At 39.1% G+C, this 25,354-nt stretch overlaps 1 protein-coding gene across 12 annotated transcripts in view; it reads right to left on the bottom strand.

Moving 5' to 3' along the window:
- Positions 1 to 25,354, bottom strand: part of epb41a (erythrocyte membrane protein band 4.1a) — a 55,599-nt gene that overhangs the window by 11,505 nt on the left and 18,740 nt on the right. For 3 of the 12 annotated variants that reach the window (XM_043217641.1, XM_043217640.1, XM_043217645.1), the window contains exons 2-16: positions 24,686 to 25,083; positions 21,816 to 22,331; positions 20,036 to 20,140; positions 19,512 to 19,554; positions 19,336 to 19,411; positions 18,087 to 18,305; positions 17,876 to 17,963; positions 16,990 to 17,142; positions 16,320 to 16,417; positions 15,202 to 15,377; positions 11,079 to 11,320; positions 10,616 to 10,690; positions 9,532 to 9,570; positions 6,939 to 7,001; positions 2,685 to 2,855 (exon numbers count right to left, since the gene is read on the bottom strand). In XM_043217641.1, the coding sequence (XP_043073576.1) occupies positions 2,685 to 2,855; positions 6,939 to 7,001; positions 9,532 to 9,570; positions 10,616 to 10,690; positions 11,079 to 11,320; positions 15,202 to 15,377; positions 16,320 to 16,417; positions 16,990 to 17,142; positions 17,876 to 17,963; positions 18,087 to 18,305; positions 19,336 to 19,411; positions 19,512 to 19,554; positions 20,036 to 20,140; positions 21,816 to 22,331; positions 24,686 to 25,075 (2,454 nt within the window). In that variant the 5' untranslated portion in view covers positions 25,076 to 25,083. Of the gene's footprint in view, positions 1 to 2,684; positions 2,856 to 6,762; positions 6,811 to 6,938; positions 7,002 to 9,531; positions 9,571 to 10,615; positions 10,691 to 11,078; positions 11,321 to 15,201; positions 15,378 to 16,319; positions 16,418 to 16,989; positions 17,143 to 17,875; positions 17,964 to 18,086; positions 18,306 to 19,335; positions 19,412 to 19,511; positions 19,555 to 20,035; positions 20,141 to 21,815; positions 22,332 to 24,685; positions 25,084 to 25,354 lie in introns of all 12 variants that reach the window. The other 9 variants (XM_043217651.1, XM_043217650.1, XM_043217642.1 and 6 more) reach the window with 9 other exon arrangements.

Genomic DNA, 25,354 nt, shown 5'->3' with positions numbered 1-25,354 from the left:
TTCGTTTAACATTGTGCACTGTTTTTCAAAGTTATTCTATTGCTTTAAAGAAACGATGCACCCTCTTCTGGCCTCAAGAGAGAAGCTAAACGCTTTTTCCCCCTAACTGAAATTATACCTTTTAAATTCAAATATAATTTGAATATTGCTACTATTTAGGTACAAAACTCAATCTCAGCTTTTCAGGCATTTCGGCAGCCATGTTCTTTACCGCGTCCATGTCTAGAGCTAACATAGAGACGTTGTGCACACTGTTTAGCAAAAATTTGAGAGAATAGAGTAATTTGAACTGGAATTCATTTTGAAACTGAAAGGAGCGTGTGATGTGGCAGTTTAGCGTGTTCAGGTCTGAGACTGGTACATGATGTAATAGGCCTCAGCAGAGGAGGGCCTCTGCGGGGCGAGAGAACGCTCCCTTCTCTGGGCGCTTCTAGACACTCCTGCTTGTGGAGACGAGGAGGATCGAGGTGGAGATGGAGCTATGGATGAAAGTGGAGGAGGACATGACTGCGATCCAGGACAAGACTTTTGCCAGGAGAGTTGGAGGAGAGTAAACAAAGGGAAGGAAAGGATGGGACAACCAGTGAAGGACAGGAACAAGAGGAAAAAAGGGGGAAAAGACAATGAAATGAAGAGGAGGAGGCATCAGTTTCTTATTGACTGCTTTTCCTATTTCCTTTTTTACTACTTTCTCCTTTTAGACCTACTTTGGTTGCCGATAAACTAACAGACTCATGCAGCATCATTATGCAGTGTAAACCAGCCATGCGACTCGCGGATCAAAGCAGAGGAAAGCCGGCGCTAGCCATTCAGAGAGCAGCAGCAGTGGTAAAGGGGCGTGGCTTTGGGAGCGGGCGTGGTCAAGGGGTCTATAAAAGCCGCAGCAGTGAGCAGATTCAGAGAGAGAGGAGATCTCCTACTCTGACTGGGCCATGGCCAGAGCGTCCAGCGACCGTTTGTGCTTCTGCTTGTGTCGTTCTTTATCTATATAAAGAAACGTCGGTCTTTTCAGGTGCGGATGCTTCGCAGCCCCTGGCAGCAATGACCAAATGAGAGTACGTTTACCTCCGATATACCCCCCGCTACTCTGTGTACGGGTAGGAGAGGAGGCGTCTTCACCTGTGTGCACACGTGCCCACACACACACACACAAACACACACTGAAAGTTTATAAAATAACTGCTTGATCAGATGCTACACGTGTCAAAGAGCATCTAAATGCATTCTGTATCAGTGAACTTAATCCTTCACCATATGTAACATTTAAAAATAAATCTTTATTTCTTCTGTGAAACAAAACGGAGACATTTAGAAGATCTATACCTCTACGTGCACGACTATAGAGATTTGCTTCATACAGACTGCTTTTTGGTATTTTCACATCTTTTCTGCTGTTTCCCACAGGAACAGAGCAACCGGCACAACTCTCCTTTGTATTCCATAGAAGAAAGAAAGCAGAGCTTGATTAGCACGAGTGGCTGTCTAATTTACTGCCTGTCATGTCAAACACTGTGGCTAGAAAATTTCTACCTTTCGCTAAACATTTGTGCATCGCGGATCACTGCAGTTTTTATTGGAGAAAACTAAAATATTCATTAAAAGGGTCATACGATGCTCCTTTCTCTTTGAAGCGTTACAAGCTGTTAGATATGGTCCCCAAAGTTGCAAAGACTAAAGGCTCAAACCAAAGAGATGTTCTTTTTTATATCACTGTATGGGTTTATTTTTATAACACCGCCCAAATGTTCACACAAAGAAAGAAGGCGGAGCTATTATTCTGTCTGTAGCGTTGCTGCCATGTTCTGGAGATGCTGTATCTGAAACTACTTTGTGTGCTTCCAAAAGAGGACAAACAAATTTATTGTTTTATTTACAACACTGTTCCTGTGTGTTCAGCACATTTATGGAGAACTATTTCCTGACAAAGCAGCCTACACTAGCTGTGCACAGAGACTATAAAGTGAGGTTCTAGCTCTGTAAAGACAGTCTGGTCCTTCTGACTCACAATCTTTATGTATGCCACCCTTTCTTATTAAAAGAACCTCTACTTCCTATTCCAACGCCAGTTTTGAGCAGTGTAGTGTAGTGCTTGCTGTTCGCCATTTCAAAAATCAAGAATGCAGACACGGTCATGTTTACGAGGCGCAATGCAACTTGATCTTTTTAGCAACATCATGTGACCCCTTTAATTGATATAAATGTTAAGAACTAAAATGACTAAAATCATCATTTAGAGGCTGCCATTTTAAAAACACTTTTATGATACCGCAGTACTACAAAGAAAACAGAAAATATATAGAAAATGTTTCAGCAGTCACTGAAAACAGCAATGAAATCCACCCAAAGGCTCAAAACAGAGATACCGCGTAAAAAAAAGGATAATATACCAAGTGCTCATTAATATCTAATTTACTAACAACTAAAACTCTGAGTATCCTTCAAAGATTTCATACCACTTTTTGCAAAACCTTGGAAAAAACAGTCATTAGTTCTTCTCCAATCATTGTATCGACACTAAACCCCGTCAACATGCTTTGCAGCTAAACACAAATGGATGGCCAAAGTGTTGCCTTCATTTCATGGAGCCGGCAATCAATCATCAAGACTTTTACAGTCTTTAAGAAACGGCACACAAAGGCTGTAAGATCCATCGCTAAAGTGTAAGCTTTAACCCCAGTACTCACGTCTGGCTGCATCTGGCCGTTGATGCTAGCGGTGCGGAAGGGCGAGTGGGTGGACAGACGCTTGTCCCACTCGCTGGGCCGGGGCTCGGGCACCGACTCCATGAAGCTCCGCTTGAGCTCGCTGATACTGGTGTGATGACGCATGATTTCTGTCTGTGTCTTCTCAATGTCCTAAGAAAGAAGAGGTCCAGGCAGAGAGAAAGCATACCAAAAAGGTCAAAAGAAAACAAAATTAGGATAGCAGAAGAGAAATTTGGGAACCAATAGCAAAATTGAGATAAAAAGAGAAAGGACGGAAAGATGAAGGACAGATGGAGAAATTAGGAGAGGGGAAATAATGAAGACATCTCATTAATAGGATGTTCTGACATGTATCAACGCTTTACCTCAAACTGTCAGGGGCATCACATCTAGGGTTGGGAATCAAGTTTTTTTACTGTATGGTTTTAAGGAGTTTGGTTCCGTTAACAATTCTTGAATGTCAAAAGATCCCATCTAGAGTTGGTTTGAACATGAACTACACTCTTCTTTCCTCGCAGTTTTTGATGTGATTCCATCAAAAGAATCTTCAGGAAACAGTTTTTGAAACTATCTTCTAAAAAACATTTTTAGATTAACATTTGTAATTAAAAGGATTCACGGATGGTAAAGGTTCTTCACCACAGATGACAATAAAGAAGGTTGAGAACGTTAAGAGTATATTCGAAATAAAACAACAATAACAAGACAACGCATTCATACTGCATTGTCCTCACTGGTTGCGCGTAACATCAAAAGTCTCAAAAGCAAGTATAATTTAACCAGTGTAGGTGTGAATGACTCATCCAGTTATTTTTAATGAATAAGCCAAAAAACTCGGTCTTGAACTCATGGGTTTATAACGTTACAGTACATTTAATATAGTTAAAGGAACCAAAATCATTATATTTTGTGTGATCCCCAACCCTAGTCGCACTATTTTCAGTCACACACAAAGCCATTCAACAGATCAGCCACTGGCCACCAAGATGCAGGTCTCTTCTTTCCACCATCACTGTCTTCTACTGCATGCTCCTCTTTTTCCATCACCTGCAGCCTGATTTGTCTCCCATCATCTCGGCTCAGTGGCACTGGGTAATCAGCTATGCTCAGACACTGTGAGGCTATGAATATTCATGCTCGAGAGGAGGCTTTGCGATTGCCCAAAACAAATGATCCACGTGTGCGCAGACAGATTGTGATTAATTAGCTCGGGAGAGACGGATCAGCTGATCTTTATTCACATAACTAAAGACTTTGGAAATAAAACAGATCTGCGTCTTGGTGCCCAACAGAACATCTGTGAGAACGAAACACTCTCATGACAAACCACCCCTCATCATCTACTGCACATCAGACTTCAGACTAATAGCTAGCACTTAGCTAGCAGAATAAACAATGCCATGATGTTTTTCTGTCACCTTAATTTTTGGCCTGAGGCACAGTTTACCCAAAAATGCCATTAATTACTCACCCTCTGTTATAACAGGTGGAAGGTGGAAATTACTGAAGTCACGTGGATTATTTGAATAATGTCCTTACTACCTTTTTGGGCCTTGAATCTGGTAGTACCCTCGCTGTCTATGCAGGGTTCGAAACTCTTAAAAAATGATTTGATTTGTGTGATGAACAAAGGCCGTAAAGGTTTGAAACGATGTGAGGATGAGTTTTGTTTTTTGGGTGTTCTTTAAGCATCATTCAAGCTACACGCTACACAACGTGTAACATTTACCATCACAGGTTAGTAGTTTAAAGCTATGTTGGAAACAAATAACAAATGAAAAGCATTGTGGTATAGTTGATTAAGACGCTATGAATTTGTTACGAAATCTAGTGAGCTGCTAAGCAAGACACGTTAAAGTTATGGGTAATTATGGTTCATATTTTGGTTTTGGGAGTTCCCTACATCCCTGACATTCATGCAAGGTCAACACCACTTTCACTGTCTTATCAAATGCATTTCTTTTGACATTATTTGCTCAACGTCCGCCAAACACAGCTAATCTGTGGTGATGGTTGTGAATGTTTTATTTCAACCTATATATCTAGCCAGCGAACCACCGTGTTGGAGTGACTTAGCTTGTTACACAGTGGGGTTGGTTAGCTCAGATATAAACCAACAGAACTCAAAAGTCTTCTCCTCTACATGTGTGCATGAGAAAGTTTGAAATCTTTGAGCAGCGTCTCTGCTTCTTCTTTTTAAAAGGTATAAGGGACAAAAATATTTCTGTACTCATTTAAACTAGAGTTGCGTTAGTATATTTCATTACCCCTTGCTGTTAAAGCGCAGCTAGCGTTGCCACCTTGTGGACCAAATCATTTAAAGGTGAATGCGAGAGTTGTATACCTTGTTTGGCAAAATTTTAGCAGAAATGCATCATTTCCAAAAAAGGCCATCCACTGCTATAAGGTTTTTAATATGTATTAAAGCATTGTGTATATAGCTTAGCAACATGCTAATATCAGCTCTATAAGAATCAATTTTGTATGGTTTTGTTATAGCTTGCAAAAGCTGGTCTGGCGAGCAGCTCACTATGGTTTTTGAGAAAAAAATTGAATTTTCATATGGTTTTTAAATCATTAGTCATCAAACTATTCTAAATGCTAATTTGTTATTAGTAGGAGATAGATGATAGGTGGTGTTCATGTGAGCACTTCAGAGGTTTTACCATTAGATAAAGTGTTTAAGCTCCAATGTGAACAAAGCCTGGGTTCAGACATGGGTCAGATGGCTAGCTCTGCTCAAAGCCGTTTAAAAAACGAATCTGTATGAATGCAAAACTAGTGTGCTTAATAAATCACATGCTGTCATAATTCACCGCAGCATATGACGGATATCTGACCCGTGTCTGCTGATTTCTGAAACGATGCAAAACAGAGCTTGGCTCAAACACCTACAGCAATCTTAAACACTTAATATGATGACAGCGTATGTGATGGACGCGTAGTGTTATGTATGAGGTCTGGTTAGATACAGAGGTCACGGGGGGGGGGAGAGAGAGGAGGTCAGTGGATAGATGAAGGGGTTAATGTCACAGAATCCATCTGGCTTTCGGACTCATCATCAGACTCATCAGACCTCACAACAGTGGAAACAGCCTTTGTAGTAAAACAGGCAAATATATAATACATGTAAATATATGACTGGGACAGGCTGTACGGAGTGTATCTACTGTGTAACACTACAAATCAGTAATATTATAATCATGTGATCTGGTAAAAAAACAAAACAATAAAAACGTGCATCATTAGCAAGCTAAATGTACGGACAATGATTATATATCTGTCTAAACAGTAGACTTCAGTATTTTTATGGGCTTGTCACAGTATGTTTAACCCAGGGTAAACATGTTTTTGAAATATGAATTCCTGTTTCAGAAGCGAAACTCCGGTGCAATTAAAAGCCAATCGTAAACTAAACAACAATTCCCTGCCTGTGTGTGTATCCATGCACTTCGTACAGCTGTTGTGTTTAGTTTTTAGCGTCCCGGAGAGAGCGTTAAAAATGTCAAATGCTGAAAGAAAACATGTTATCTAGATAAAGGAGACGGCGTTATTGCTGTTTTTGTACATTATCAGTTTTATGTGGTGACTATTTCACAAGCGGACAGTTCTGTACACATGCTTCACTCGTCCAATCAATAATATTGAGCTGTATTTGTAGGCCAAACCAGAAGGCTAATTCTAGAAATTTGAATTAATTGTATAATTGGATCAGTGTGAATAGAAAAAAAAAATAATTATAATTGGGTTATTCATTTCGAGTGTGAAAAGCCCATTAGAAATATTTAGAAAAGGTAGAACAGAACAGGCATAGAGTCTACTGTGAAAATAAAAAAAAGGCATTCGTGCTAAGAGCCTAACATGCTCTAAAAGGCATCTAACGTTTACACAAACTTTCACTTTTATGCGATCCAACTACTGGCTGCATTATTGGATCGGCTCCGAAACCGAAACAAAAATAAGAATAATAAAAAAAGCAAAAAATTAAAATCCCAATCATATATTTAATAAAATAGCAAACTAAGCAAACAGAGAATAAATAGAAGTGAGTACTTGCATTATAGTTAGTGAGGTAAATAGTGCATGCCAAGCCGTTAGGGTTAAGCTACAAAACAAAATCAAAGAGAGAAAGCGCGGTGAGAAGAATGAAGAAAGAAACAAGATGAAACAGAATCTCATGCAGCGGTGCATGCAGCGGCAAAAACAAGACATTTCCAGAGTTTCCATACAAACCTCCAACATTAAATTGCTATGTCTGATATAAATAGTTTCACCCTCAAGTTTCTTAGCTCTTTTCTGTGAAGAACAGGGAAAAAAAATAGAGTTGGCAGTGTTTTGAATGTAGAGAAAGTGGTGATGTGATTTTTGGGTGATTTTTAAGGTTTGATCTGCAGAGTGTGGGGACGTGGAGGGATGGAGACAAATCAAATATGGATGAACCGGAGCAGCCGCAGCTAGACGGAGAGGAGAGGTCGGAGGTCAGGGATAACTGTGCAATGGGTAAAGTTAGTAATGAGGTATCAGATTAAAATGAAACTTCTCTTTGCCGTTATTGCTGAAACAACGTGTATTTGCTGTGCGACTCTCAGCATCCTGACCATCCTGCCCCGGCAACACTGGCCTAACCTGTGTAAAGGTCTTATTTGTAACTGACTTCATCCATAATTTTGTGTTAATCTGTAAATCCATACTACCAGTCAAAAGGTTTGGACATACTTGACTGAATATTCATTCCTGGTGGCCTTAGAAAGCTTTTGATCTAGAGAAAAAAGAATTATGCTTATTGCACTGAATGTGCATTTGTAGTTTACTTCGTGTACTTCTTCTCACTCTTAAGCCATCCTAGCTGTATGTGACTTTCTTCTATTAGACCAACACAGCCTTAGTTTTTTTCAGCATTATCCTGGCTTTTACAAGCTTAGCAATGCTTGTGGACAGCGGCCATTATTTAGAAGCTCTATAAATTGTATATATCCGCAAATACTGCATCGTAAAACTAACCTACCGAGGGGTTATGACATGTCCTCTGAAGCAGATATATGGGTTTTTGTAACAGTTTTTTGTTGTTGTTTTAAAATGGTAAGCTAAAAGCTGACTTCCAGCAACAGCTGGTTAGTTTCACGATGCAGTACTTGCAGATACATCCCATTTACGGAACTTCAAAATCACGAGCGTTACCAAGCGTGATTCTTATAAAGACCTGACTGAGTCGTATGCACTTTTTAAAAGTGCACTTTATAAAATGGTCTTACTCTAAAGTACATTTTAAAAAATCTTTAGTGTTGCTTATCTAAATTTCTCATCTCAGGCCACAAGCGATGCGATGTTCATTTCAGTGTATTATGCGTTACAGCGTTATCTAGCATATGGTTCTGAGTAAAAAGAGTAGCCAATCACGCGTCTAGGCCTGTGGTTTAGAGAATGACACCCTGCGTGTGCGGTCGAGCGAGAGCACATCTGTAGAGAAGAGACCCGTTGCTCTGCTTTCTTCTTTTCTGCCAATGTTCCCGTTGCAAACGCATCCAACTATACAAAAAAGATCAACAATACTCGCAAACTGACGAGGCATTCACCTCTTCCCTCCCACGTGCTCCCTAATGGCTGACAACTTTGCCCATTTTTCACAGATACAGCAACGATCGGCAGCATCCAATTGGCAACGCAACAAACTAACAAACACCCACGACTCGCATGCAAATCTCTATTCTCCTCTTACGGAGGCAGAGGTCTCTAAAGTTCTCCTCTCCAACCATCCTACCACCTGCCCCATTGATCCAATTCCCTCCCATCTTTTATACGCCATCTCTCCTACACTTTAACCTGCACTAGCATCCATCATAAATGCACCACTACGCATTGGCACTCTTCCCAACGTGCTCAAGCTGACTTGCGCAACCGACGCTAAATACCAGACCACCTGCAGACTAGACTCTCCTCCAATTCACTGCGCAAAAAACACTCGAGCAAGATGTTCTCTTCTATCTTCCCATACAACAAGCTGCCGGACTTTAACACAAAGTGGACATTTAATAGACACAACCTTCAAAGGACGTAATCCGTCTTAATTTTTTGTACGGGCATGCTGCCTTTGACACCGTCTCTTTTCTAACCTCTCTAACTTGGACATCACAAACAAGCAGAGAAAGGCTGCTAAGAACTACCTTACAGATCAACTCTTCAGGGGATCAAGAGGTATCAACCAACCACAGGGGTACCTCAGGGTTCAATGCTTGGCCCCTTCTTCTTTTCAATATATACATTTATACTACTGGGGTCATCCAGGATGTTTTGGGAGGTTTTTCTCAGGAAAACAGGTATGTCCAAACCTCTAACTGGTAGTATATAAAGTGCAACCAACCATTTTTTTCTGCAGTTCTGTTCATGTTTCAGTTGACAGATGATGTTACAGTTTTGAACAAGCTTTAAATTACTTCTCTAAATGGCTGTTATTTCTCTGTTTTATATATTTTATGTGTTTTAAAGTTGGAGCAACTCAGGTTTTCAGCAGGAGAACTTCTAAAAACAATTCGGAGTATGTAAAAGACGGAGCATGCCGGGAGACGATGCATGCTAGAGTAAATGCCACAAAAACAATGCAAAAGTTCATTTGAACTCCGCTCGTGACGAACGCTTTCCTCATTCTGTAAACCTCAGTTTGCACTGACAGCTACAGCGCTGTCTGGTACTCATACAAGTGCAAGCAAGATACGGCCGAAGCGGATGAGAAAACAATAATAAAATGATCTTTTTGTTGTAAAACATGGGCAGTGAGGATGACAATGGCATCGTCCTCATGCTGCAGTACTCGTACGGAACGAACTCTGACCTTCCTCATGCGCACCATCTCTGTGTCCGCCCGTGGCGACTGTTCAGACCCCAGAGGGGAAGGAAGAGAGCATGTAAGTGTTTAGCAAACAAGCCACTTTGCAACTCACCAGTAAGATTTCTTTACAGCTGTTCGTGAATGTAATATTGTCAGAACGCATTGATATATAGTCTAACACAAATATCTGCTGATGATCTATTATTGAAAATCATGTTAATACTTTTTAAAATCGATCCTTCGCTAAGCCCCGCCTTTAACATTTGTGACCAATCCAACACTGCATTTTAAAATTTCTCATTTATGCATTTGGCTGACATTTTTATTCAAAGTGACTCAAACTGCATTTAAGGTACAAGTATCTCATGCTCTCCAAGGCTACATTTATGAGATCAAAAATACAGTAAAAAAGGTATTATAGTGAAATATTATTGTAATATAAAAAACTGTTTTCAGTATATTTCAAAATATTAAGTATTCATATTTCTTTCAGAAATACCCATTTGCTGGTCAATTAATAATAAAGTTATTCATTCTTATTATCAAAATGTTGGAAACATTTTGTGCTGCTTAATATTTTTTGTGGATTTTCTATTAATTGGTCTTTGGTCTTGGGCTAAATGGTCTTGACAAATAAAAAAATACATAAATCTATTTTGTGCACCATGCCTACCCTCAACTTTTAAGTGGCTGCTAATGCAAAAAATATTGATCAATATTGACAATAATCAATAAAAAATATTTTTTGTATTTTGCTGTCTTTGCCGTATGTTTTACCAAATAAAGGCAGCTTTGATGAGCATGAAGAGACTTCTTAAGACATTGAACAAAACTTATTTTTGCAATCCTTTAAACGGTGTATGTGTAACAGGTATATCAATGTTAATAACCTATGATAACATCCTTTTACATACACAGGAGTCATGAAACATTTAGTAAAACTTGTCTGTGCAAGAAATAATTATTCAAAGGAGGTGACTGTGTAAAATGTTTTTGCATATAACGCCGGCCTTAATGAAGGCGGTCACTGGGCTAAATCCCCGTTGTACATGCTCTTATGTGATTGGCGGAAATCATGAGCACAAACCTGGCTCTTTCTCTCCCCATTGGTGGCCGTCACCACCGGGGCGTCACGGTGCCGCCGTTCTCGCCGAGCTACCGTCTGCAGCAGCACAGAGAGAGTACACATACTCCTGCTGTCTCACACACAGCTAAATATCACGGCTGTCACAGCTCAGGATGCTTTTTGTTGCTAATTTGCGGTTTAATTTTTTAATAATGAGCTGTATGAAGACCTAGTTCAACATCTCAAAAGTCAGGTAGGAGTCCGTGCTGCAGGTTTATAAAAATAGGTTCATCCATAAACATTTGGTTAAATTGTGTTTCATTTTCCAGTGCTTTACGCTGTTATAAGATACTAAATATTTGGATGCGCTTGACAGCACTAACAAAAAATAAATAGTATCAATTATTATTCAAAATATACTTTGATTAATTCCGTATTGAAAAGCTGCAGTATAAATATCTGAGTGTTGTTCAGTGTGTCATACCTTGATTTCAGGTGTGCCCTCTGCTTTGCTGTGTGTTTTGGAGCCATCCGTCACATGGGCCTCTGCCCTCACCTCACTCTTCCTGTCAGTGGAGCGTGGACGGCCCGTGGGGGTGGACGTCTCTTTACGGTCAGTGCGGGTGGCAGATGCTACTGGGGAGGGAGCCATGTCGCCTGGGGAGATGGGAGACATGATGGGAGCGCTGACGGGACGGGCGTTCTTATCCGGGGTCGAGACCATGGCTGTCAGAGAGAGACGTATGGGACAGAGGTAAAGAAAAAAACTGTTACAGTACACATAAACAGTCGCTTTAACATACTGTAGACAACGTCGATTGTTTGAGTTTTGCTGTGCAAAAGGTTCAATTTTAAGGCCATCAAACATGATAATACACTCTTATTGTGAGTATTATTATTATTATAGGATAATGCAATTCTAAATTGGTTGCAAAAATCAGCTCGCACTGACGCTATCCTTAGAAACAAACTTATGCGAGACATTTAATCGCTTGTTAACTGCATATAAACGAAAATGTGCCAAGTAAAAATTTATATTACTATTTGAAAATCTGGAATCCGAGGGTTAAAAAAAAAAATCGAAATATTGAGAAAATATCCTTTAAAGTTGTCCAAATAAAGTCTTTAGCAATGCATGCAGTGCATATTAATAATTAAGTTTAGATATATTTACAGTAGGAAATTTACAAAACGTATTAGCATTACTTAATATCTTAATATTATACTTAATATAATTTTGGCATAAAATATTTTGATTTCGTGGGTCACATACTGTATATTAACTAAAACATATAATATTTAAAAACACACATATTATCTAAACACAAACTGCAATGAAAAATATAATCAACTGAAAGAAGGAAAGCTGAGGGGATAAAGCTCTATCTCTGGTCAGATGGGTTTCAGAAAAACTTTCAGAAGAGTCTAGGAGCACAAATCAATCAACCTGAACCGTCTCTTTCCATGATATATATATATATATTTTAGTTTCGGCTCTTGAACCTTCATGCCTTTTGATCTGATCAAGACCGTTTGTGATGCTCTGGGCTAATGCTGACCTGCCAATCAAAGACAACTCCAGCAAGAACACAAGAACAACAATTCCAGGTGCTCTGAACCTCACTCATGCATGGGCTTTAACGTCTTCACAGGTGCATTCTGGGAGTTGAGATCCACAAAAATGAACAATACCAAACTTAAAAGACTCGGGAAGCAGCTTGTCAATCAAACTACTAATCAAAACAGCAATCTGTCTTGCTTTTCTACAAGCTCTTCAGAAAGGGCCGTTTGCTGATTGCATCAACTGACTGTGTAGGAATCGGGGAGTTTTTATGTAAACAACCTACAGTCGGTAGAAAGTAATTAAATCTGTGTCCGTGTCCTACCTGAGGCCTGAATGGTTAAATTACCAGTGGGTTAAGCAGGGTTGTTTTTCTGGATCGCACCCCTGCTGTGATTTCTCTCCCGCCGTGAATTCACCTGAACCGCCTAAAGCAAGCACGGTTTATTTATACCACAAGAAATCACCTCCACTTTACCTCAGAGACACTCTGGCTCCGCTCCAAACTCTAGTGAGCTGTCACTGTCCACACAGGCTGCCGCCTTAATCGAAATGAAACCTCAAGAGATGAATTGGAACGCTCTCCATAGGTACCAGCTCCGAACTGTTGTTTCCAATGGATCTGATTTCTGATGTTTACGATTCAAATAATGCAAATACTGCTAGAACTAGTTCATTAGGTGAAATGGTAACACTTTATTTTAAGGATCAATTCTCACTATTAACTAGCATGCATATCACCAGCGTTCTGGCTGTTTATTAGTACTTATGACCACCTGCGTGACCACGTTTTAGATCCCTTAATCCACCCCAGACCTAAACTTAATAACTACCTTTCTAAAGTGTTACAGATGACACAATTTTTTTAGACTATTTTAGTACTGAATAAAATCTATTATTCCAGATGTAATGCTTCTTAAATATATTTGTAAAAAAAAAGTTTCATTGTAATGAATGTGTATGTTCTAATGTACTTCTATATATATATATATATATATATATATATATATATATATATATATATATATATATATATACACACACTTTCAGTAATTGCATGCAATCTTATGATATTAAAATTAAATAATGAAAAACATGTTTCTGATTCGAAAATGATTTTAAAATGATATTATAAATTATCTGTAATGTATTTTGAGCAAAAACTTCACAAATAAAATGCAGTTAACGTGCATTTAGGTGTATAAAAACATCACATAATACAATCAGTTCAGAGTATTTTGCTTATAAGAATTGAAAAGTGAGCTAAACCCATAAACATATTCACAAGGGTCTGTATCGTGTGCTTTCTCTCCCCTGTTTTATAAATCAGCCAAATAAAGGCGTCTTATAGAGCAGCATGAGTGGAAATGGACGTCTCAGAAATACACCACCGTCAACACGACTTAACGTTCAGGCGCAAAATGGCCAGCAGGGGTCGAAACCCATGCTTGAGGCCCGAGAAAGCTGTCCAGCGTTAGGCTGTTATTGAGTAAAGCAGTCTAAACGCTGCCGAGACGAATGACTTGTGCTCACAGGTCCAATAAAAACAAATGCTTGCAGAACAGCTTACATAAAGAGTCTGAACGCCCTATGGGAAGTGCATTAGAGAATCGGAGAAACGGAGATTGAAAAAGAAAACAGGATTGCAAACAGAGCAAACGTGAGCGTCAGACTTGAGATCCAAAAGGGCCAATCATCTGCCTCCATTTGCAACCTAACCAGCTGTATCCATACGCAGTCAGAACAGAGTAAAGTAAATGACAAAAAGAAAGAAAACAAGGTAAGACTTCATTTTGGTAGTCCGTTTTAAACATATAAAGAAGCATACTTTAAGTTTGTTCTGTTAAGCATACTTAAAGTTCAAGTATATTTTAAGCATACTTAATGTACTAAGTATGCAAATGTAAACGTGCTAGAAGTATTAAGGTGTACTTCTTCAATACTCATTGGGACTAAATTGGCCCACTTTCTAGTATATAAAAGTATACTTTAAGTATAAGAGTAGTAAACTTTGAGTATGCAACTAGTTACTAGTTACGAGTATTTACACATGTTTATAGTTTGTACTGCAACTATACCAAAAGTGAACTCTAGGTATACAGGTAACTTACTAATTAAATACTTGCAGCATGTCAGTACACTTTGAAGTGAAGTCTCTGCAAAACGCTAGTTTAGTAGATTTATAGTACAGTGTATGAATATGAAAAACATCAAACATTTTTCTTTTTCCTAGCTTCATGCATTCTTTTTTATGAAGTATAGCTCGAATATATTTGTGAGCCTGGAGGCGTATTACAGAAAGTTTCTTAGGTCTTAAGATATGATATGTTTAGTTATGATTTTTCACCAACGCGTATGACAGAAACAGCTCTTAACTTGAATTGGGATTCTTATCCTATCTTACAAAATGCTATCTTATCTCTAGTTAGGAGATCTTAAACTGCACCATCAAGTTCAACAATCCACTCTCAGGTCTGTTACCAAGCAACCACCGCTGCGCTGCTGATGACATAAATAAAATAACAGAGGATCCTTTGAAAAGTCTTCCTACCATTAAACGTCTTCATGCTTCCTTTTCAAGTGTAATACCATTGTTGGACAACGCAATTGTAAATGTTTTTTCCGTTGGATTTTGAAGTTTGACAGCTGTAGGGTTGCGCCAAAGTTAAGACAGTTTTTAGGATTTTTCCATTTCCTGTCTCTAGATAGGATAGGATAACGCACTTAGGAAACTCTGTTCTGTAATAGCTGTCCTAAATGAAATGACCATGGTAACTGAACAGATAAGATTTTAACCTTTCTGTGATACGCCCCCAGGACTTAAGGGTCTTAAGTCTCTGGGGTATATTTATAGCAGCAGCTAAAAAATTCATTGCACGGGTCAAAATTATTGATTTTATTTTATGCTAAAAATCGTTAGGATATTTATTAAAGATCATGTTTCACCGTACCAAAACTTTAATAACTTCATTTGGCCAACTTTAAAGGAGATTTTTCCACTATTTAGGTAAGCAGAATGTCTCGAAACGAAGGAGCATCAACAGACCTCCGTCTAAGCTGCGAGATGCCCTCTTGCTGGCGGAGCGCTGGAAGAGCGGAGCGGGTCTGTCGATCATGGAGCTGGCCTGACGGGTCTGAGCTTGAGTTCGGCCGCTGTAGCGAAACTTGGATCCCAGAGCCAGGAACTTCCTGGGAGTGGTGGCCGCTTCTGTGGAGGTCAGCCTGAGACAGCAGAGTTCACAGCTCACTCAAGAACAGAAACTATGGCTAAAGATCCCTTACCAAAAAGCCGTATCCTTCACTTTATTTTATTAAGTATACAAATATGGCAGTGGTATACCTGTACTATATCAATGCTCTATACTGAACTAGTTTTTAGTTTACTAATGAAATACTTGTAGCATTTTTTGTACACTTTGAAGTATAGCCTCAGTAAACTACTAGTTTAGTAGTTTTATACGGTAGGTTGAACCTTACATCATACTTCAAGTATACTACTATGTTCCTATTTAGTCTAGCTCAGAAACATTTAGGGCCCTGTTTTAAGGCACAGCGCAGGTGCGCTCGGGGCATGTTCAAATCCACGTCCAAGCGCGTAGTCAAAATGGGTTGTCTCTATTCTCCTAATAAGTAATCGGCGTTCTTTGGGCGTAACATGCACTAAACCAATCAGAGTCTCCTCTCCGATCTCCTTTAAGAGCGAGACGCGCTCGTGCCGTGGCAGATCGCTATCTACATGGAGGAGTCTGTTGGCGGTGATGAATGCTCCTCAAGCGAAGAAACCGATCTGCTCGAGTGCGAGGCTACATTTTTATACGCATTTAGCCTCCGCGATGGTATTCTTTTACACTGTAATCCTTTAGTGTTTAGTTTTGGCCGTGTGTGTTATGAGCAAAGTCAACGTGCGCCGTGGACCCGCCCAGGCTTCATTTCCTCAAAATAGCAGCACCCCACCAATCTATGATAGGGCCCTTAGACTTTTCCAAGTGCGCTCGAAATGTCTTTTTAAGTACATTACTGACAGGTGCATAAAGCTGAGGAGTACATAAAAAACAGACTAAAAGTATACTTTCCTATTTTTAGTTTAAAAGAAGTATGCTAACAGCACACTTGACTAATCTTGTCTTCGTAAGGATGCTGTGATGTGCTGTTTGATATTCATACCTGAAGAACGTGTGATGCTCCACACACACTTTCCACAGTTTCTTGGCAGCCTTGTAGTTGGGCAGTTTAAAGCCAATGGCGCTTTCATAATGTTCCAGCTGAAACATACAGTACATCAAAGGCTGACCGCGCATATGGGTGCGTGAGCAGAAAAAAAACATTGTGAAATACCAAAAAAAGATATCAAGTCACTTAAAGATCTTCAAAAAGATGAATTTAATCTCAGATTTGACCTTCCAGTTAACCTTACTGAGTGAAAAAACGTGTTATAAACAAAATGCACAATTTAAAAATGACTTATTAGTGTATGTATGTGTCGAATATCTACATCTGGGTCAAAATCTGGATGATTACATTTTATTTCAAAGAATAGAAATGAGCTATGAACATTTTTAAAATGCATAAAAATATTGTGGTGTAAAAATAGTGCTGTCAATTAATCACATTAATCACATTCAAAATAAACGTTTTTGTGCACTGTGCATATTTATTATGACAAAAATACGTTGTGCTTATATATTAAGTATATTTGTATATAATATAAAATATAATAATATGAATATATAAATGTACGTACATGTAAATAGTTTCTAAATTATAGTAAAAATACAACTATAAATAATTACAAAAGTAAAACTAAATGAAATTCAGTGTATCTGTGTACTCTTACATCAGATGGCCGTATCTTGATGAAGAAACTGCTGCGTTTGTAGGAGACTTTGAGAACCTTTGGCCAGGGGAATCGATTAATCCTCAGCTTATCCTTATACACCATCAGGCCACTGGAGCAAACACCCAGCATTATATCCACTCCATCCAGATCCTGACAGAAACAAAACAATAAAGGTATAATGTAACACTTTTTTTTTTTACTTTAACGAGGTATTTAGACGCACCGTATAAATAAATATCTTGCGATCGCAAATCCCCGCCACTAGGGGGCGTCCTTGCTCCTCTTTTTAAAAGGGAATCCATAATTTATTTAAATCCATGGCTTGCTGCAAACAGATTGACCTGGTTTCAGCTACCAAATCTGAGCAGTGACAGGACATGCAATGCTTTTATGGCAAGCACTCCTGTGAGATGAAGGACGTTTGGGTCTAGCCCGTGTTTTGATGACAGCTCAGATTGATGATTTCACGTAAAGAACGCAGTGGTTTAATCAGTGCTGGGGAAAGTCACATTGTCTAACTAGGACATGTAATTGAATTCATTTGAAGTCGCAGCACACCTCAGTAAACATATACTTAATGTACTTATGTGATGTGTGTATATATTTATTATCATCCAATCAACAACAAGTAAAAAAAATTCAAATAAATATATATATATACGCACACACATATATATATATATACATACATATATATATATATATATATATATATATATATATATATATATATATATATATATATATATATATATATATATATATATATATACACACACACAAAAAGTAGTACCACAATTTTCTGAAGGTTAACCTTCTTAATTATTATTTATTGCATTTATTATTATTTGTATTTACTGCACCTCCAGTTCATCTACTGTACCTTGGCCTGGTGAAGATCAACCCCGTACATGGCCAGTTTTTTAGCATTCTCCAGGAACATCATATCAGCCTGAGCCGGACTCATAGACCTGTGAAACAAACCAAGCATTCATTTAAACTAGTCGTAACAACTGGTATATGCTAGTAAATGTTACCAGACATTAACAGACATTTCCCGAGCATCCATTTCTGACAAGAACAGTCGTGATCACCTGTACGTGCGGTGAAGCTCCATGACTTTCTCCTCCAGCTCCTTGGTCTGTCCCGGGATGAGCTGGAGCTCCTTGGCGTAGTCGGTGCCGTGAACCTCGGCGTCGTACTCGCCCAGCTCAGACTGAAGGGCGTAAGATCCCAGCAGGGCCAGGGTCACGAAAGAGCAAGGCAGACGGCCGTTCTTGATGTCCTTCCGCAGCTGCAAACACAAGTAGTACCTGCAGAGCACAAGGACTTTCACGTGAGGTCGAGAACCCACAGGTATCACATGCCAAGTTATCACGTAACGAGTTGGGACGGTTTGTTGCAAAACATACATGCAAGAAGAGGAGCCCAGAACTGCAACCATGACAACGGCAGTAAAGCGACGTCATCGAGCTGCTGCGATTATTCAGGGTGAAAGGGCTTTTGTAATTTACGAGTGTGATAATGAAACTGGCTGGAGAATTGCATGCTCACTTGGTAGGAAACAGCAGGAGGCTCTCCATTTTATTAATGATTTAATCTGGCAAGTATTGGAGATTAGTTTTAAAATTAGTGAGTGAGCGAGAGAGAGAGAGAGAGAGACAAAACACTATCATATATGACAAGAACTGCACATTAGTAAGGATGGCAACTGTGAGGAATTTAACGCTTCAAAATGTAAACGCACAAAATTAACTTTTTTTGTGGCACTCTTAAGTCAAGTAGCTGTTAATGCACATTTGACTTCAGTGGGGTTTTCCAAGCACTGTTGAGCTACTATGAGCAAAATAATCTCTAATATTGAGATGATTTTGTAGGCCAATGCATCTGCATTTAAAAATCTCAAATGGTTTATTACTCTAAAAAAAAGGATGAAGCATGAATTAAAATGTGTATGTTGAAACTAGATTATAATCTTTACTAAAACATCTTTTGTTGGTTGCAAAGTAAAAAAATTAATAAAAAAAGGACATATATTACAAGTTAAGGACAATGCTAATATTTACTTATTTATTAAATGTTTTTAATTAAATAATTAAGCTTTTATTGTGAGTAGTTTATTATACATAATATAATAAATATTTAGCAAATATAATGCAAGTTGTAAGTTGAATTTAAATTTAAAAGTATTTAGTAAAAGTATTTTTTACAATGCTAATATTTACGTTTTCGTTGTATTTTTAACTTTAAATAATTATTTATTTTGTGAAAAGTATTAAAATATCAAGCAAATACTCAATAAACTCAAGTATTGAAATATGTTGTGAAGAAAGTGCTGTTTACCTGGTGATGTCTTCTGACAGCTGGGCAGGATCAGGAGGGTAGAACTTCACATTGAATGTGAAATCGTAGTTGGTGCCTAAACACATGCAAACGTGATTAAAAACGAGAACGACAGAAAATTAGCCGCTGTCTTTATACTGCATGTGAAGGAGATGAGCGGCGGTGATGTGGCTCACCTTGAACTTGCCGTCTGATCTCCTTGGTGAAGTCCAGCCACGTCTTAAACGCAAATAAAGCTTTAATTAAAGGCCTGCCGGTGTAAATTTCCAAGCACTTCTCGGGCCGATTCTGATTGGTTGTTAGTGTTTTTATCACTTATCAGTAATAAGACCTCTAGTGAAAGTGATTTCGTAACACTTTAAAATAGGTAACACTATTAACCACAGCTTTATCCTCAATAAATGCTTCATTTGCTTCTTATTAATAGCTAATAAGGCAGTTAAGGGATGTAGAATAAGACATTAATATGTGCTTGTGTATGACTAATATTCTACTAATATGCCTGGTAATAAGCAACTAATAGGTGTAACCATAAAATGAAGTGTTACCATTGATTTGAGTTATAGAATTCCTCTGTGGTGTGGCTGTATAATTCTATTCTAATGCTGTTAACTAATGAAGCTCATTGTAAAGTGTTACCAGCTCATCTAAACGTGAGGAAAAGCGTCCGTGTCAAGAGCGAGAGCGAGTGCTAACAGACCTTTATGGTCGGCGTCTCCCATATGGCCAGTCCGTAATAGTCCTTTTCTAACAGGTTCAGGTGGTCGCACACTTTTGCAAACAGCTCCTGGCCTTTGGCATGTTTCTGGGAAAGAAAAAAAAAAGAAATGCGGTTAAAACAACAACAATAAAAAAAGCCCCCGTTTGGATTAGTACTATTTCAGTGTTTTAGTCAGACAGCAACTTGCAGTCCTCATAGAACAACTTGTTAGCGGCTTCAAGATTTATGAGATGCAACTGCGTGTGGTTTATTTTGTGGAACTCGGGAAAAAGAAGGTCAAAGAAATTTCTGAGAGGATCCACGGCTTGAGTTATGGGCGGTGTAGCATACTACTAGAATTTAAGATGAACAATAAAGTCATAATCATGAAAGTAAGTCAAGATGTCCAAAAGTGAAACTAACGCCATAAATAGTTCAAGTGATGACAAAGGTATAATATATATGTATAATTATGCCAGAAAGGTGAAAATATAAAGAGTCATAGTTAAAACACTAAATTATGACAAATTATGACAAATATATATATATATATATATATATATATATATATATATATATATATATATATATATATATATTTTTTCCCATAATTTCATGCATTTATCTCATAATCATGATGTATGGGAATGAAATAAAAAGTTTTGAGATACTAAGTCATAAAAGAGTGATAAGCCAAAATTATGACATGGTCATAATTATGAGATTTATGCAAGTTATAGTTATCAGTCCTAATCATGGCGGCAGAATTATGAGTCAAAAAGTCAAAAATTACAAAAAGTAAAAACTATTACATCCAACTGACACAAAAAGAAATAAAAGTCATAATTATGCTAGTAAACTGATCTTATAAGATAAAAAGTCATAGTTATGACAAAAAGTTATTTAATAATTTTGACTATATTTCTCATAATCACGACATAAAAAAGTGAGAATTGTGACATGCTGTGTCATGACAATTTGTTCATATCTTATATTCTATATTTTCTTATGTGCCAGAAATATACTTTCATAACAGAAAGCATATTGTGCGCAGTAAGCGCTACAGAAGCGCTTCCAGATCCCACGATGCACTGCGTACGACTTCACTTCCCAGGGGGAATAAACTCTCCAGGGAGTTATGAGGTTATTGGGGACATGATGCTTTCAGTGAATTACTCTTGTGGGACTGCCGGAGATTAAGACATTTTTACAAGATGATGACTAGTTCACATGCAAAGCAGCGAGGTCATGTGACACGAGAGGCATGCAAACCCTTTCATCCTCTATCTTTGAAGCGTACGGTTCCTGTTTTATAAAAACAGTTGCCTTGCGTTTCATTCTGAACGCAGCTATTCTCGCGTGGAAACGGAGAACTGTTAGCTTAGCTCGCTACATGCTAACAGCAGAATTATCTGTGAATGTAAAGCGAGACTTGCAGGTCAAGTTGCTGCTAATACGGATGTTCTTTTTCACCGTCTCATGCCGTCTCTGTGGAGAGCAGACATACAGTCTGCTCAGTCGCTTTCAGACGAGAGCCACACAGTACGATGGCAACAAAAACAGGCCAGAGAGTCAGATCAGCAGAAACAGTCTCTCGGTCGTCTGAGAGTTAATTAGCAAAGTAAAAGCCCTTGAGCAACGCTTGAGTTTCAGAGTCTCTCTCGTGGGACTAGACAACGATATGCTGTATTTGATAAGCAACAAAAGCGGCGGTTGTGTGCGTGCGTGCGTGTGTGTGTGTGTGTGTGTGTGTGTGTGTGTGTGTGCATGTGTGGCTTACTTCCAGCTCACACTCAAAGAGAGTATCATCCAGCAGCTTGACTTTGCAGTGCATGATCCTGGGGCGGCGAGATGCTTTCTGCTTCCTCCCCTCCTCCTCCTCCTCTTCCTCCTCCACCGCGTTCTCCTCCTGTTTCTCTTCCTCTTTTTCTCCTTCCTCCTTCACCTCTGTTTCCGCCGCACCTGCGTCTTCCGGCTTGGCCTCTTCCTCTACTTTCTCTTTTTCCTTCTCACGCTCCTTGTCTTTCTCTCCCTCCTCTCCTTTGGCCTTGTCCTCGTTTTTCTTCTCCTTCTTCTCTTTTTTCTCCTTCTTCTCTTTCTTCTCCGCTTTCTCTTTTTTCTCCGGCTTCTCCGGCTTCTCCTTTTTCTCCGGCTTCTCCTTATCTGCTTTCTCTTTCTTCTCTTTCTCCTTCTTCTCCTTCTTTTCCTTCTTCTCCTTCTTCTCCTCCTTCTTCTCCCCCTTTTCTGCCTTGCCGGACTCCAGCTCGGCGTTTTCTTTCTGATCTGCTACGATTTGCTGGGGGAAGACAAACATTAAAAATACAAAGTTTAGATCGTAGCGCAATTCGTTTGTGACACCTTTGTACCTTTTTATTCAGGACCAATGTTTCTGACCCAATGATTCTTCTTTTCAAGTAGGTTGTCACAATCACAAATGTAACGACATGGACCTCGTTCCTCAAGCTGCTACAAAGTAAACCGACTGAACACCCTTTTCCTCATACATTAATTCTGTTTACCACCACATTGTATTCATTTTTTCCTTAAGCTTGTCACAATGCATTGTGGGATTGCCAAGATCACACACCGTACTTACGCAAACTGGTCTCATGAGAGTTCATCATTTGTACAGAATGGTGAAATGACATCTTCCACCGCTTTTAAAGGTCTAGTTCCCCCCAAAATTAAAATGATCCTGTCTTTTACTCACCTTTTAAGCATCCTAGGTGTACGTGACTGCATTGCATACGAGTAAATTGTTTTAATTGTTTGGTTTTCTATCCCTTTAAACTCCTTCATATTAAACAGAAAAGAGAGCAGAATAAATAATGAAAAGCTGGCATTGGGGGAAGCTGAAGCATTTTGACGGCAGTCAGCGATGCCTAAAATACCAGGCGTTCAGTATGAACAGCCTCTCGGAAAGCTTTTAGTGTACCGTGCCGCTGGAGCAGATGAGAGCCGCACAGAAAAGGTTTTAACATGCGACCTCTGACCGTAACTCAACGTGTGAATGTGAGATTGGTGAAGCCCCACAGTTCAGCTGCTCTTGCACAGACATCCCTTGCTACACGCAAACAGTGTGAACGTCCAGCTGTCACCCTGAGGTCAAAACTGTCCGTTAGCCCACACACCGGTGGGCTGAGGGTTACTCCATCTCTTACAGATTACTGTTTTGCTTTAGAAGAACGTGGCCATGTTAAATTTCAGCCAAAACGGTTTCAGAGGGGTGAAATCATTGCCCAAAATGGCCTTCTTTAATGACGCATTCTGACTTTTATTTTGTGATGGATAAACTATAACATATAACTATAATGTATCGATTTTAATGGATGTTCATTTTGATAAACGGATCGTTTATGCTATTTTCAGCTGATGCCTGAACAAAACACCACTGAACATTATTTGATATGAACGAACGGTAAAAGGTATCGTGACTGTAGGTACTGTAATCGCTGAATGGGCGTTTCAACTGCAAAATGACAATAAAACAGCTTGAAAACAACACTTAATATTACATTTACCCCAGGAAAGCATTGAATTTCTATAAAATCATTAGTCAGCTGGAAAAACAATCTCTAGAGAGGAGCATTTTGCTAGATATACGCACTATAGATGCAGTGATGGTATTGACCCATGAACACTTCTTGCTTGTTGTCAAGCTACTTCAAAACAGTAACAGGAGGCGATTAAGTCACAACTAACCTTAACATGGCTGTCATAACGTGCTTTTAACAAAAGGTCTCCAGCATTTTTTGGACGCTCAGTAGTTGAAATTAAAAAAGGAAATGCGTTAGCACTATTTTATTAGAAAAAGTTACTAGCGGATCACAAAAATCACGCTTCAGATCATTTTTCAGATCAGCAAAAAAAGTTTATTACTAATAAGCATACCTTAAAGATTTCCACACCACAGCGGAAACTACTAGCTTCTAACTAACAAGAACCATTGCACAAATTACAAGCATGGATGAACGGCCTATAACTTTGTATAGCCTAAAATTATAGGCTATATAAAGACAGTAGTATTCAGGTGCAGAAATGCAATCATTGGGTGTAAAGCAACATAACGCTTACTGCATACAGATTAATCTTTGTTAAAGCTGTGGTGTTGTTCAATTAGCAGACCAGACAGAAGTCTGAAGGTAGAAGGTATTTCTAGGCCGCTGTCTCTTTAAGACTAAATGCACAGAACATTGCACCCCTAATAGTTACTGTTTACATCCCTCAAAACTGTCTATGTTACGTTTAGACAGCAGCAACTAAACGCTTATATTTTAACAATTTACCATAGAAACAAAAGTTTCTATTAACAGTTTCTATTAAAATGAAATTGAAATGTGCGACTCAGATTTGAGTTTCGATTTAATATTAAATAAATATGATTCACTATATTTGTCCTTTTTTTTCATTTTCAGCTAAATAAAAACTCCAGTAAAGTTCAGGTAAATAATAAATAATAGATCCTTTTATTGTGCTTTTGTCCTGCAAAATGATGAGATACTAAGGATTAAATAGAAAGATATCACTGAAGAAAATATAAGCTTGCTTCACACGTGTCTTGATTACCGAAACACTGCATTATCAAGACTTAAACTTGCATCTTAAACCTGGCTCTAGTTTTAGTAGCGTTAATCTGTTCTTCTTTCTCACCTGGTTTTCAGCACTGCTGATCGAGTGCTGGTCTAGAGCAACATCGCCCTCTATGCGTAGTTCTGGCTCGGGGTCTGCTATGGGAGCTTTGGGCTCTTCCTGGCCGTCCTTGTCCCGAGCCCTCTCCGTCTCCACCCCCTCTCCGTCCGAGCACTGCGAGCGGCGCTTCAGGAAGGAGGAGAAGAGGCGGGACAGGCCGCGGCCAGCCGAGGTGCGCTGGCGCGGCTTCAGCTGCTGTTCCTCCTCCGAGCCCCCGGGGGGCGGCGTGCCGCAGGGGCTGTCCTGAGTGCTGTCAGGGGGGCCCGGCTCCTGAGCAGCGGGGTCCTCCTCTTCCTGCTGCTGCTCGCACACCTGCTTCTTGTGAACGCTCTCCGCCTCGTCTGTGGTCATGGCAGTCGCTGCGGGAAGAGGCGGTTTGGTTAAAGTCGTGGATCTATTTTGACCGCACTGTTCATTTGGTTGCAAATCATGACAATTTGAGGAAAACTCTATACTAAAACTATTTGATATACATCGCCCGTCCAAAAAAACGGTCACATGCTAATATTTTCTTTCAGCTTTGATTGCAGCCCCCATTACGTCGTTTTGAAACGAGCTTCTGCAATGCCTCAACCATTTATTTCCATGCAGAAGTGCCTTAATTCGCCAAGATCTTGTATTGATGATGGG

This window comes from Puntigrus tetrazona, chromosome 19, assembly GCF_018831695.1.
Source record: "Puntigrus tetrazona isolate hp1 chromosome 19, ASM1883169v1, whole genome shotgun sequence".
Lineage (NCBI taxonomy): Eukaryota > Metazoa > Chordata > Actinopteri > Cypriniformes > Cyprinidae > Puntigrus > Puntigrus tetrazona.
This window is presented reverse-complemented; position numbering and strand designations above follow the sequence as displayed.